A 14,357-nucleotide genomic window follows, 5' to 3' on the forward strand; every position below is an offset into this window, starting at 1 on the left:
GAAAACCCCATGACCGATTTTCATCAAACTTGGCAGGTAGCATCCCTAGGGGGTTAGGAACTCAATTTGTTAAAATGGGCACCATGCCCCACCCAGGGGGCCCCCAGGGGGCCCAAACCCCCCAAAATTAAGGAATCTGTAAAAATCTTCTTCTCTAGAACCAGAAGTGATAGAGCTAAGTCAATACTATGAGTTAGTACATTGATGACTGTAGTTTCAAGTTTGTTCATGGCAGAATCAGGGGTGCCCCCCTTGGGACCCAGGGGAGGGGGGTGGGGAAGGGTTCTTATGGGGCCTAAATTGTACATTTTCATCTTCTTCTTGAGAACTCCATGACCCATTTTCACCAAACTTGGCAGGTAGCATCCCTAGGGGGTTAGGAACTCCATTTGTTAAAGTGGGCACCATGACCCACCCAGGGGGCCCCCAGGGGGCCCAAACCCCCCAAAATTAAGGAATCCGCAAAAATCTTCTTCTCTAGAACCAGAAGTGATAGAGCTAGGTTAATACTATGAGTTAGCACATTGATGACTGTAGTTTCAAGTTTGTTCATGGCAGAATCAGGGGTGCCCCCCATGGGACCCAGGGGGGGGGGGGGGGGGGGTGAGGAGGGGTCCTAATGGGGCCTAAATTGTACATTTTTATCTTCTTCTTGAGAACCCCATGACCCATTTTCACCAAACTTGGCAGGTAGCATCCCTAGGGGGTTAGGATCTCAATTTGTTAAAATGGGCACCATGCCCCGCCCAGGGGGCCCCCAGGGGGCCCAAACCCCCCAAATGAAGGAATCTTTAAAAATCTTCTCTAGAATCAGAAGTTATAGAGCTGAGATAATACTATGAGTGAGTACATTAATGACTGTAGTTTCAAGTTTGTTCATAGGAGATCCAGGGGTGCCCCTCTTGGGGGTAGGGGGGGGGGGGGTGGTTGGAAGGGTCCAAATGGGGGCCTGAATTGTACATTTTCATCTTCTTCCTGAAAACCTCATTATGGATTTTTGTCAAACTTGGCAGGTAGCATCCCTAGGTGGTCAGGATCTCAATTTATCAAACTGGGCACCATGCCCCACCCAGAGGGCCCCAGGGGGCCCCAATCCCCCCAAATTAAGGAATCTTGAAAAAATTGGGCCCTTATTGTACATTTTCATCTTCCACTTGAGAATGCCTCGTCAAATTTTGGTAGAGCTGTGAATAATTTAGATTAGTGACTGCGTGAAAGGTGAACTTGCGATACTCAGGTGAGCGCTAGACCCGCGGGTCTCTTGTTGTTATTGTTGTTGTTCTAACTGATTTGCTGACAGGGGTGTGACAGAAAGCTGTGAGGACCTTGTCTCCAGTATCATCGACATCCCACAGAACTCCTTTGTCCTCAGCGGTAAGCATTCATGGACTCTTGATAAGCTTAGTCACCCGCTGGATAGTTTTCTGTTTTCATAGTTGGGAGATTCCCTCTTCCATCGATGCAAAGTATCAAAGGAGGAAACTTCCAGATTGTTTTAGATTTCCGCAAGTATTTCTAATGTTTGTGACACCTGTGCCAGACACAACATGTACTCCGAAGAGACTGGGAAAACCCCTAATTGTTTGAGATTTCTGCAAGTATTTTCAGTTTTTATAGGCTAAACTTTGCCAAAGAGCGCAAGCACTCTGAATAGATGGGGGCTGAGTGAGCTCATCTCATTGCAAGACCCACTGCGGGGAGCAGTCAAGTCTCCCTGGCTGAAGAATATTTATTTCTTTCCACCATGACAAAAGAAAAAATCCTTTTGTTCTTAAATCATACCTGTTGTAAAAGCTGCCAACAAGTTTCTGATGGAGTCAGCAATGTGGTTTATTGACGAGTGCCCGTCACAGGGTGTGACATGACCTGTAGGGTGCAGTGTGTATCACATCATTTGCATCATAATATATCATATGACAATATCTGTCTTTGAACTTGTCCACCACTGATGTGAACTTCCACTGGCAATGGGAGAATTAGGCAATCAGCACAGACTGCCCACAAGAGGGCGCTATTCATATCTCATTTGCTGCTTCACAGGCTGACAATTTCTCTTTGCAAGAAGTTTGTGATTCACTTAAACTACAAAGTAAATAATTGTGCTTGTTTCCTGCTATTTGTCTGCATTCTTCTTGCTGCTGTTGAATGGGGTGCACATGCATATTTGCATTTTTTTTCAAACATTTAAAGTAAGAGCATAATCATTCTTTCACACCGTTTTGCAATTATTCTTTTTTTCAATGCAGCGTGTCTCAAGAGGAAGCCAATCAGGAAAGCGGGGAGGAAACTTTCCGTGACGTCATGGACTAGGTTCTGGATGGGGCTGTGGAGCACGAACATGGTCCACTACGCTGCCAAATCCTTCAGCTCCATTGAGCGATCACACGTAAGCCTCCATCTATCCGTAGAACATTTTTGCAGGTGTTATGTAGGATGGTATGATATCCCATTGCATGATCCATGCATGATCCAGAAACAGATGATTTTAAACATATACTGTACACGATGTACATCTTGCTAGTACACTTTGTGCAAATTAGGGACGTGTAAGATAATAGCGTTTAATTCGCAATCCAGAACCATATTGATGGAATGAGAATTAAGTATTATCCCTTTTCAAGAAAATAGTTTGCACTTTTCCTCCTTGGAGATGATATTTAGAGTAATTGTGTTACAGGAGGCAGTATTTTCAGTTGTTGAAAATTTAGCAGCTATTGGTCGACTCATCAAATTAGCAACAGAAACAAGACTGCAAAATATACCATGTATGCAGTACAAAATTTGGAGGTTTACGCCAGTGTATACTTATCCTATATGTACCAGAGCCCCATCCATGCGTTAAATTTTCTTTGTGGGGTGCTCTGTACCAGAGACAAAAGCTTTTATTGTCTGGAACACCTGCTCAAATCACATCCCATCCTGACCACACACAAGTGGGTATGTCTGACCATGATTTTGACCCTTGGTCAACTCAAACCCTCTGGCATGTTAACCCGTTGAGGACAAGTCCCGAGTACTAGTATACTTGGGCAGGGGTCTATGGGAAATGCATGTAGTAGCAAAGTCAGTCCATCCTTAATGGTTTAATCAAAAGAGTTAGATTGCAGGCCAATGCAGTCTGGCATCCCAGCTATACAAAATGTTATAAAATAGCTCAGAGAGGTTTAGGTGAATATGCCTTGTACTTGCCACTTTGATAAAAGGGATTGGGATCAAAGTCTGTGTGTGTGTGTGTGTGAGGCTTTGTGCTACTTTGTTTAATCTCTGACCAGTTGGGTCAAACTCTTTTGTTATATGAAACTCACAGGCATATGCTATTGACCCTCTGAGGGTTTCGCCTAGATTGACTCTTATTATGCAAATGGGGGTCTTTGGGTCTGACAATGGGAGCAAAGAGGTCTTTGTAACACAGTAGGGCATTGTCCAGGCAGCTGCCCAGTCTGGCTGTGAATGAAATCAACAATAAAGTATAAACTAGTACCATGAGTAGTCGATGTACTGCATGTTGTAGGAGGTTAGTTCATGTAAACTGCTGTCTCAGTGCGTGGTAGTCTCACTCATTGGATAAGGGTTAATATCTTGGGGTGTTTCATCAAGCGTTTTGTCTGATGTTTTATTATGCCTCCGCAACGAAGTGGCCGGAGGCATTATGTTTTCGGGTCGTCCGTCCGTCCGTCCGTCCGTCCGTCCGTCCGTCCGTCCGTCCGTCCGTCCGTCCGTCCGTACGTCCGTCCGTCCCGTTTTGTTTTTGTCGATATCTCAAGAACCGTGTGGTGGTTTTACATCAAACTTGGTATGAGGGTATATCCTTGGGGGATAATACTTTGTGTGGATTTTAGGGTCACAGGGTCAAAGGTCAAAGGTCACAGGTTTATTTTGTGGAAAAAAAATTGAAATTTCATGTTTTTCTCCATATCTCGCAAATGGTTCAAGGTATCTTCATGGAACTTAGTATATATGCTTGTACCGATGGGCAGTGATTATCTAGGGAAGTTGGGGGTCATGGGTCACAGGTCAGGGGGTCAAAGGTCAAGGTCAACTCCTCAAAATATCACTACTTTCCTTAAAATGCAATAGGCTGAAGGTTTTTTTTTTTTAACTTGATGTATGGCATGTATTACCCAATATATATTTTTGGGGAAGTTTCTTGCCAAAAGGTCAAAGGTCAAAAGGTAAAAGGTCAAGTGAAAGTGCTAAATTGCACTTTTTCCTCCATATCTCGAAAGTAACTCAAGGTATCATCATGAAACTTACATATTTATGCATGTTCAACCTAACAGTGATTCTCTTTGGAACTGTGAGGTCAAAGGTCAAAGGCCAGGTTTAGATAATGCTATTTTCCCATTTGATACTGAAATTATACTTCTTCTCAATACCTTGAAAATTACTCAATGCATAAACTTATAAAAGGGTCAAAAGTCAAGTAAAAATCATCAGTTCCCCAAATACCTGCACTCTGACATTTTAATCATTCATCCAATTGAACCTAGTTCTAGGAAAGTGAACATTCAGCACATTTGTGTCAAACCTGTCATTTTAATATTTTGCCAATTGTGTGAAACTGTCATCACACATTGTCAAGACATTGTACTATAGACCTATTAGGAGAACCATGCATTATTGCGGAGGCATATCAGTAGCCGTAGCGATATATCTAGTTTTTTCTAACAAATTTGCTCTCAGCCAGTCAGATGTAAGGATTTCAGTACTGGTAGTTTAAAACATTTTGTCCGGAAAAAAAAAGAGATATCTGACAAAATACTTCATGAAATGCCCCAGGGATGAAATGTGAATATGGTAGGATTTGTAAAGTTTATACATTTTCATAAAATAATGACATTGGTCACAACCATGTGAAAACTTCATTAATGATTTAAAAATAATCCAGTCATGTTTGCTGTCATGCTACAGCCATGATTCAAAGTGCTGTAATACATTTGATACTAGAATACTTTTTCTCTCCCCCCCCCCCCTCCCATTTGAGCTACAAATGAATGAACTCATGGCTTGTGAAGCCCTCAGACCCTGATTTGTTTATGAGTGCTGGTTTGCCCTTTGACCCCTGTTGCTTTCTGTTCCCCCACAGTTCAAGTCCAAGCCGTGCAAGATCCTGTCCATCACTGACTGGCTGGTCACCATGCCGGACACCAAGCACAACAACGTGTTTGTCCTCACGGATCCCAACACAGGTACGGTGCACTGCGAATGCAGGATCTGGCCCATATGGCATGACAATCCAATCACACAGATGTGAACGCTCCATAGCACAGGCAGACTGTGAATTTTTTACATCCCGTGTGGTTTATAGTGTGATGTTGGGAGCAGTAACACACAACTGCTGTACAGTTTAGGAGCATGTGCTCCTTCTTCTTATTAACATGTTTTATCTCTAATCACATAATCTATGACAAAATATTAATGATACTGTGACTAAACCCATTCTCGAGAGAAAAAAAACATAAACCACAAGATAATTGGCCACATTTTACCAAGAACCTAGTTATTAACATACATTGTTTCTATCAGTCATACACAGAGCTAGTGCAACATATTCAGGGGTAGCTCAGATAGAACATAAAATGGAGGCCCTGTGTGTGAGAGAGTCACAACTCATGCACGTAAAAGATCCCACTTCATTCATTCATCGCAAAGAGCAGGGTGTTTAACCTGGTGAAGTGGTCCTGCCTCACATCCAACTGGGCCCTGTCTTATAAAACTTGTGATAGAAATCACTCAATCACAAATCTCTTGAAAGCAGCAATCAATCGCAACCTGTGATTGATTGATTGCAGTTCTCTGTCTTAATTTCAATCATAACTTTTTTTATAAGATGGATTTGCATTCAATCGTAAAGTTGTGATTGATTTGAATCAATCACAAGTCTTTATAAGACGGGGCCCAGGACTCCACGGAAGATCAGCTTAGTGTAGCTGAATATGGGCTATCCAGCCGTCTTCTCAGATAGAAATGAACAAACAAGCCCTGCCAATGAGTTCTGTAAAAAGATATGAAAAGAAAGACTATAATTATTTTCTACAACCAATAATGTGATACCGACAAGATATTTTACTATCTGCCATATCAGGCTAGTGAAATTGATGTGTGAAGTGATTGCTTTTGACACTTTCTCTATCCATCTTTATGTCATCCTCTAGGTAACAGCTACAAGTACAAGGCACAGAACTACTCCGTGGCGTGTGCCTGGGTCAGACATCTAGACGAGGCCTCGAAGAAGAGGAAAGGCCAGAAGGTGAGATATTTCTTATGTCACAGATTGTACTAGATCAAACCAGAATTCCATACATTGATCTGAAAGTCGTTGGCTCTTATTCAAAATCCATTCACCCATCATAGCTCTCTCTCAGTGATTCTTGTTTGAATCATAGATCTGTTCCATATGTAGAGTTCTTTGATAATCCTTTCTGTGCTTTGAAAGCCATATGGTGCAGAAAACCCTATAGCATTGTACACACTGTCTAAAGTCCCTGACACAGAAAGGGTTAAATTAGATAATATGACAGCAGAGAAATATGTTATGTGCCTTTTTTCCATTTTTGTGATATGCTGAACTCTCCATAAATACCATGAATGCTAATACAAATGACACAGGGTGCTGCTTTTCTCAATTTGTTTTTGTTTCATTTCTGTGCTTTGTGTTTGTCTTTTGGCATGTTACTTAAGAAAAGTACATGAATGGGACAAAGTACTCCTGCAAAATTCTTGGAAACTTCTGATTTTTCACTCTCAATTTTTTTAAAATCCATTGTGCTTGAATTGAATTGGCATGTCATTCAACAATTTCTTGTTTGTTACATTATAGTGGTCATAGATGTTGAAAAGCACACATACATATTGAATGAAAGAATACCATTTTCATATTTTGTGGATGCACAGGGAGAGTGACATTTTTACAAAAATTGAGTTAGACAGCATAAACATGAAACTACCTATTGCTGATGAAACAAAATGGTTCTGTTTGGTTAGCATTCACAGTCTGCAGTGGTTTCATAAATGCAGAATTATGTCTAAAATAGGGATATCACACATGCATATTAAGACATACAGTTGAACCTCTATTATCCGGCCTCCCTTTATCCGGATCTCTCTATTATCCGGACGCAATCTCGCCATGATTTTTTAATCTTTTTTTAATAATCACGGGAGGAAAGGGGGATTCCCAACTCCTTGAGAACTCCTACACAAACACACATGAATTACATATACTTGATACATTTCTTAATAATTATTTAGGTAAATCATCCCAAGAATTTATAACAGAAAATGATTTCATTCTTGCAAACACGAACCTCTATTTTGGGGTCTGTTACTGAGTGTAACAATGAAAAGGTGGCAGTATACACATTACTACATGTGGTACTACAATGGGCTACATCAGTACATGTGTATGTATGTACATGTATAAAGCATTGAGTCTCCCGTATCCGGCCAAATCCCTTATCCGGATGAGCCCCGGTCCCGACTTGTCCGGATACGAGAGGTTCAACTGTAATTATATTTTTGCTCAGAAAGTGATCTTTGGATTTCATTTCTTCTGTTTCTGTCCACAGGCCCCGTTAAATCTGATGAGCTTTGAGTGACGCATGGAACCGACAGCTCATTTTGTTGTGACGTCAGAGACTATTATTAGATGAACGTAGTGTTGTTATAAAAGACTACTATTGGTGCTTCCACACTTTTTGCCATGGTACTATCGATACTTGTAGCGTGGGGCAGCTTTGTGTTTGTGTGTGAGAGTTCCTAGTCCTACTTCTCTTGTTCCTAGGTCTCACCCGTATGGATCCTCAAGATAGTTTCTCGTGCTCCGGGATATTTGCATCCACGAGCCAAAATATCCCTCTCTGTTGTTGGATGCCTATCCCGGGGCGAAATCTGATTTGACGTTATACCCTGGTGTGTGTGTGTCATCACTGGTCTGGTCGCTCAAACGTACAGGTCTTGCTGGGCAAGACGTTGGCCCGGCGCCGGACGAGTCTGTGTGAGAATCTTTGTGACGCGTCATCTCACTTTGTAGAAGCATTTGAATGCATTAGTGTGACTTTAAGTGTGTGCGCCAATTTTTTTCTTTTTCTTTTTCAAGGAGCGTCACTTATTGAAGGTTTAATGTACTGTCGCCTGCTGATGAGACTCGATATGCTACTGTAAAACCAGAAATATTTATGGCATGAAACCTTTGCGAATTGAGGCCGACAGCCTTTTTCGCGGCGTGAAATTTTCGCGAATTGGCAACTGGCATTCAATACAATTGTGAAGACGAAACCTTTAGCGTGCATTTTACCTTCACAAATGCCAGCTCCTCGCAAAATTCGTATTATTGTCTGGTTTTACAGTAACTCCTGAAAAGGTTTGATGTTGGTGGTTGTTTGTTTTTTCCTTTTTTTATTTTGGCAGTAGTGCACTGGTCATTGTTTGAAAAGCAGAAAGTCGATATCTGAAGTCTTTGCTCATAGTCTTGCTTCTTATTAAACCGTTTCTTTTGTGGCTTTTGTTATTGTTGTTGAAATGAAAGTAAAAGTTTAATGGTAGCTGACAACTACAGGCAAGTTTCTCTGGATATATCTGTCATCTCATAGGTTTAAGACTTGCCAAATATCTTCACAAAAGAATGATATTTCGTGGGGAAACTGTCCTTTGTGATCTAAGACCTAGAATTGCCTGCAATCAAAAATAAAGAAGAAGAGTTTGACCCTCATGACAAAGACGCAAAGAGCATGGTGGATCTAAATTTGAGAGTTATATTAGAACTCAGTTCACTTTAGCAGTTCAGCCTCCAATTTAGTGATGATAGACATTCATTTATTCTAACACCAATGCTCTCATACCATTATTTTCAATAGTGCATTGTACTAATAAAAGATTTTATATCACTTTACAAGTTACATGAACAATACGCACTGTGAACATATGATATTTCTGATCTTTCTATGGAGGTTAGCAAATGTAGAATTACGAAAGTTCTCGGTTGATCTGACCGTCATTTCAATCACCAACTAACAAATTCCTTTAAATATGCTATCGTTATGTTATTTTGTCTTTTACTTTCTGTTCCTTTCATATAATATATGCAAGAACATGTGGGACTGGTACTTAGTTTGAATGAAATGAAAATTTGAGCTCAAGAAAAGTTAGGATTCAATCTTATAACCACTGGCTGAAAGGTAGGCAATTTTCTATTTGCAAATAGATTTTTCTGTAAAACACAGGGTTATTGAATTTCATCCTTAAACATTGATTGTGAATTGGAACAAATGGAGAACTGTATTAAAGCAAGAAATATTCACGGCATGAATTTTTTGCAACTTGGAGCCGCCATCATTTTCATGGCATTAAATTTTTATGAATTGCCGATGGCATCCAATCCATTATAGTATAGACAGGAACTTTCGTGTGCAGTGTGATTTCATGAATTTTGGCTCTCGCAAAATTCCTGAAATTAAAATGCATGCAAAAATTTCTGATTTTTCAGTATACACTGTAGCTTTTATGTGTGCTATCAAACTTACTTTACCATCTGAGTGAGTCGAATGAAATTAATTTCCTATCTCGCAGGTGTAATTGTCCATTGAGGACTTTCGCGAATGCAGTAACATTTAAGTACAGGAACAACTCTCTTTCCCCGCTAGCAGTTGGCAGTGTTTGAGTCAGATATATAGTTTCTTTTAATAGTGCATTGCTAAGTTTTCAAGTCAATGGTCTGCACGATTGCCCTATCTCAAAGTTCCAATGACTCGTGTCTAGAAGGTAAAATGCAACACTGGAGGCAAAACTTATGAAATAATGCTTGACAAAAACTAATGCTGTCACTGCGGTGAGATTGGGTTATCCGAATGCATCTTATAATCATTAATTTATGTGTCATCCATTTTTTTTTCTTTTTTTGTATCTATGAAAGGGGAGGTGGATACTCCCGTAGCAAGATGTGTAACCTGTTATATGTGCAATAAGAATGTATAGTTCTCGAGATGGCTGACAAGTATGTAATGGTATATAGTTAGATAATTTGTACATTTTGCTCTCAGTTATAGTCGAGTTTTAAATTCCAGCATCATTTTTTCATTCAAGTCTTCCTATCGCTGTGTATTTCTCATCTTAAGTGCAGAGGTACTGCTTTTGTTTTGTTTGCTTTTCTTTCTTTTCTTTCTTCTGTGAGTGTGAGCTTTATCTTTGTGAATGTAAAGATTATTTTGATTGTCACGGGAAGAAACAGCTGTGAAGAGATACACTTTCACAATGTGAAAGGGCCTAGCCCAGGACTGTCAGGTCACTATGGTATATTTATTGCGTATATCCAAGATTTGAAATAGGGTGCATTTGTGCTCAATTTGCGATGGAAGAATCAGTGTTTTGAAACGCTGATCCAAAACGCCATTCACAGGGATACATCTTATCCTCAATTCTTTAGAGCTTGAGAAAAAGCTGATTAGCAAATATGCACTGCACATTGTTGAAAACTTTATATTAACCCCTTTTCTTGAGCGTATTTGATTTTGGGTTTATGCTTTCCCAGAACATGTCATCAGAAAAAATTGTTGATTGTAAACGTGATTTGAGTTTATGTTTCAGAGTAAGCATGATTAGAGAAAGTCACATATTGTAAATGCACCTTGTTGCTTATTTAGAAATGGCGTTTGTATCAGAATGTGTCAGGACACAGCCTTCTTTTGCACTAATCACATTTCAAAGCACCTATTGCCAGTATGGCCAAACAAAATCAAGGCATAAACACTCCCTTGGATTGATCAAGTCATGCAGTCCCAACATTTGTAGAGAAGTTTGTATGCACAACATAGTGTGTCATCATCTCATTCTGGATGTGTATCAACAAAAACAAAACAAAACAAAACAAATAGAAAAACAGGAAGAAATCCTCATTATACAATGTCTTGTATCACCACACTGTAGATCACTTTGTCTTCTTTTGCTCTTTTTTTTTAAAACGGAAAAACTTCTATTCAGTTTATGTTAGTTATGAATTTGAGCACATATTATTGATGTTTATGCAATCTGGCTTTGTTTTGTTTTTTCCTCAAGAACATATGTGATGCATCATTATGAAAACCATATGATGTCAAGAAAATGGTAACAATTTTTTTTTTTTGGTGGATTTTGACAGATATGAAGTTGTTAGATGCTAAAGCTCTAATTTGATGTATTGTTCATCCCTAATTCTTTGCAAGGAAAATGTTTTTAAAAAAGAACTAAATCATATGAAAACTGTAAGAGTTGTATTGCCAAAGTCGGCTTTACATGCAGTTATCATCCCTTTTATGATCTCCGACTTTCTACGGGTAACATGATGACGCACCACATATGACTGTATGATCCCATCTATTTATGAGAATGCAAGGTTGACCAGCTGAAAAGTGGAAAGTAGACAGAGATATCCAGGGAGGCATGGTGCATTACTACACATCATGCGAAACATAGATTGGCCTTCTGGAAGAATAAAGATGAGATGTGTTTCTGTTAAACAGTATCCACTATTTCACTATTCATTAACCCTTTGAAGACCAGCCCCAAGTATACTCGGGCAGGTGCCTATGGGATATGTGTGTTATAGCAAAATCAGCTTGACCTCAACGGGTTAATGCACTGACATTACACTTTCACCAGCGAATGCAATCATCAATTGTACAAGGCTCACATGAACCCCAGAAGACTTTTAATGCAGCTTCTTCCAGCCATTTATATCTTGAGCCGTAGTGGCAGTAGACAACTTGAAGCAGGGTGATGAATCACTAAATACAGTTTTGTGTCATGTTTTGTTTTGTTTTGTTTGTTTTTACATTTGAAGATTGGCGCAAGCAAACATGCAAAAGACAATTGCTTGAGGAGAGACATGTTCATCCAAGATTTTTCTTTTTTCGAGGTAGCATATTCATGCCCGAGATGTTGAATTGAATCTGGTTTTGTTCTTGTTTTTTGCCACAGTACCTTCCGTGTGTGTGAGTTTGTTTGTCTGCAAGAGGGTCACAGCGAGACCGTTGGGTTTGGTCCAATGGTCACTGAAGTCATTTGCAACTACCTGAAAAGTGAGAAATCTTGTCAAAATCAACATTGGGACAATTTGGTGTGAAAAAATAATGCAGCAATATATGTCAATGCAAGATAAGAATGAAGTGGGGCATGTTTAGGTGATCCTTTTTTGCTTTCTTTCTACTTCTCTTTCTTCTTTTTCCTTTTTTCAATGTTCCCGGTTTGGCTCATCATCCAAACCCCCGTGACTCAGCCATGAATGCCAGGCAGCGTGTTTGAGAATGTTGAAATATGCAGTACTACTACGAGTGTGAGAATACCATGCTAAAAAACAAGCGAGGAGAAATAATGTACAGTGTATCATAGTTTGTCATAAAGTATTTGTTGATTTACGAAGAATGCTGGAGCAGTGCTAGCTAGTTTTTCCCCTCTGCCTCCTGTTCACCTTTTCGCACAGGCTTTGGTCGATGTTGTTTTAGCTTTTTGTTTTTCTCTCGTGTGTAAATATTCAAGGTGTCGATATATTTATTCACTTTAAATTAAGCAAACTCCACCCCACCCCTGTTTACAGCTCAGATCACCCATGTAAATCATTTGAGTCAATCCATGTTGTTGTATCTTTTTTTTAAAATGCTGCATGCTGGTATCAGCAGCCTGTTTACATAATGTAATGTTGTAATGAAGTCATCTCTCTGTAATTTGAGAGAAGATTACATTTTCTATCTTGTTTCTTCTGCTTTCTCTCCTGTCTGTTTTTTTTTTCTGTCTTTTTTTTATTTAATATATGCCAACATATGTGAAGCACTCCATAAAGTGACAAGTCCAGTTTTGCTCTTATTCCCAGACATTTCAGAAATTGAAATCCTAAAGTCAGAATGAATATAGAGTGATGTAGCACTTTATTTAGCAGTCACATTAGAGGAGAATGTTCGGCTTACTAGACTCGCCTTATATTCCATGTATGCAAAATCTAACTTGGCAGTCCATGAGAGTAGTGCAACTGACAGCAACCAACCGATGAATGCAGTAGCTAAATTGGACAAATTAATATGAGATTGTTAGTCCTTATGTTCAGCATTTCCCTGGTGTCTTAAAAGAGTGGTCCAGGTGACAATAGTGTCATGCTTTCTTTTGCGATAACTGCAATTTTGATTTGTCCTGGAATTGCTAGTAATCTCATGCTTTCTCTGTTGTGCTGCTCAAGGCTAGTCAAAGATATCTTTTCGTACATCCTTTAAGGAGAGGGGAAGGATTTCTCCCAAACAATTCAAGGAATATATCAGTCATTTTTCATTCATGATAGATGTCTGTAATGCGCAGATGATACCACATTCACACGACCAAAGCACTTGTATAGGATCTACAGTGCCATCTGTGAGACGACATATATGAAGATTCAAAACATGGAACTTGTTCATTTTTTTAAATTACTGTCCGATTTTGTGCCAACTCTTCCCAATCTGTTATCTTTTCAGATTTCCCTTGAAAATTGTGTTTTCATGAGCTAAATATAATTTGTTGGTATTCTCAGCAGCATAGCATTATTTAAAAACAGTAGTATTCAACATCATGGTCGTAATGCACTCCTATTCATCGTAGACATCATGCATCATTTATCCTTTTTTATTCAAAGGTCTGTTATCAGTAACAGTCACACTGTGCCCGCCAAAACAAAAGTCCATGAAATACTGAAGTATTAGTATTAATATGATAAAAAGAATGGTAACTTTCACACAGAGCAAGGAGAAAGAGATGAATTAAGAACTCCCGTTCTTGTATGTGGATAGGTTCACGGGAATATATTAGATAGGCATTTTTCCTGCTGCCGTGCCACATTCGCATGCCATTTTTTCCTGTGTCAACACATGGAATATCTGCAACCAAAAGGGGAAAATGTTCTTGTTGTTAAAGGTGGAATGATAATGCCATCATGGAACCATAACTTGTCTCCATGGTTACACAGTTTAAATCTTATCCATGTTTTCATTTGAATGCAACATCCTTGAGATTTGTGTCTTTTTTTTTTTTTTTTTTTTTACTTGTGACAAGAGAACAGTGTTTAGTAAATTTGCTTGCCGTCGCAAACTCATCCCAGTCAATTTTCCCTGCGCAGTTCACACAAAGTGCAAGTGTGTAGGAAATTGAAAGATGGAAATGTTCATCATGGATTTTATAGTACGTTTAGGACTCAAGATTGATGAATAGCAGTGTGTCCCTATGAAGTCTAAAGGCAATGAGAAAAATTGGACAGATGGGACCATTAGATTACAGCCTGAAACAAGATGAAATCACACTTTGTAATATGATTGTGTAATGTAACATTATTTGTAAGAGATGAAAATGTGAATGATCACATTAAAAAT

At 39.3% G+C, this 14,357-nt stretch overlaps 1 protein-coding gene across 3 annotated transcripts in view; it reads left to right on the forward strand.

Moving 5' to 3' along the window:
- Positions 1-8,163, forward strand: part of LOC139744107 (ras-specific guanine nucleotide-releasing factor RalGPS2-like) — a 104,618-nt gene extending 96,455 nt beyond the window's left edge. For all 3 annotated transcript variants that reach the window (XM_071654566.1, XM_071654571.1, XM_071654577.1), the window contains 5 exons: positions 1,301-1,374; positions 2,247-2,386; positions 5,087-5,189; positions 6,156-6,250; positions 7,569-8,163. In XM_071654566.1, the coding sequence (XP_071510667.1) occupies positions 1,301-1,374; positions 2,247-2,386; positions 5,087-5,189; positions 6,156-6,250; positions 7,569-7,598 (442 nt within the window). In that variant the 3' untranslated portion in view covers positions 7,599-8,163. The remainder of the gene's footprint in view (positions 1-1,300; positions 1,375-2,246; positions 2,387-5,086; positions 5,190-6,155; positions 6,251-7,568) is intronic.
- Positions 8,164-14,357: the final 6,194 nt, after the last annotated feature.

This window comes from Diadema antillarum, unplaced genomic scaffold (assembly GCF_040938485.1).
Source record: "Diadema antillarum isolate AM-2024a unplaced genomic scaffold, OU_Dant_1.0 scf00000035, whole genome shotgun sequence".
Lineage (NCBI taxonomy): Eukaryota > Metazoa > Echinodermata > Echinoidea > Diadematoida > Diadematidae > Diadema > Diadema antillarum.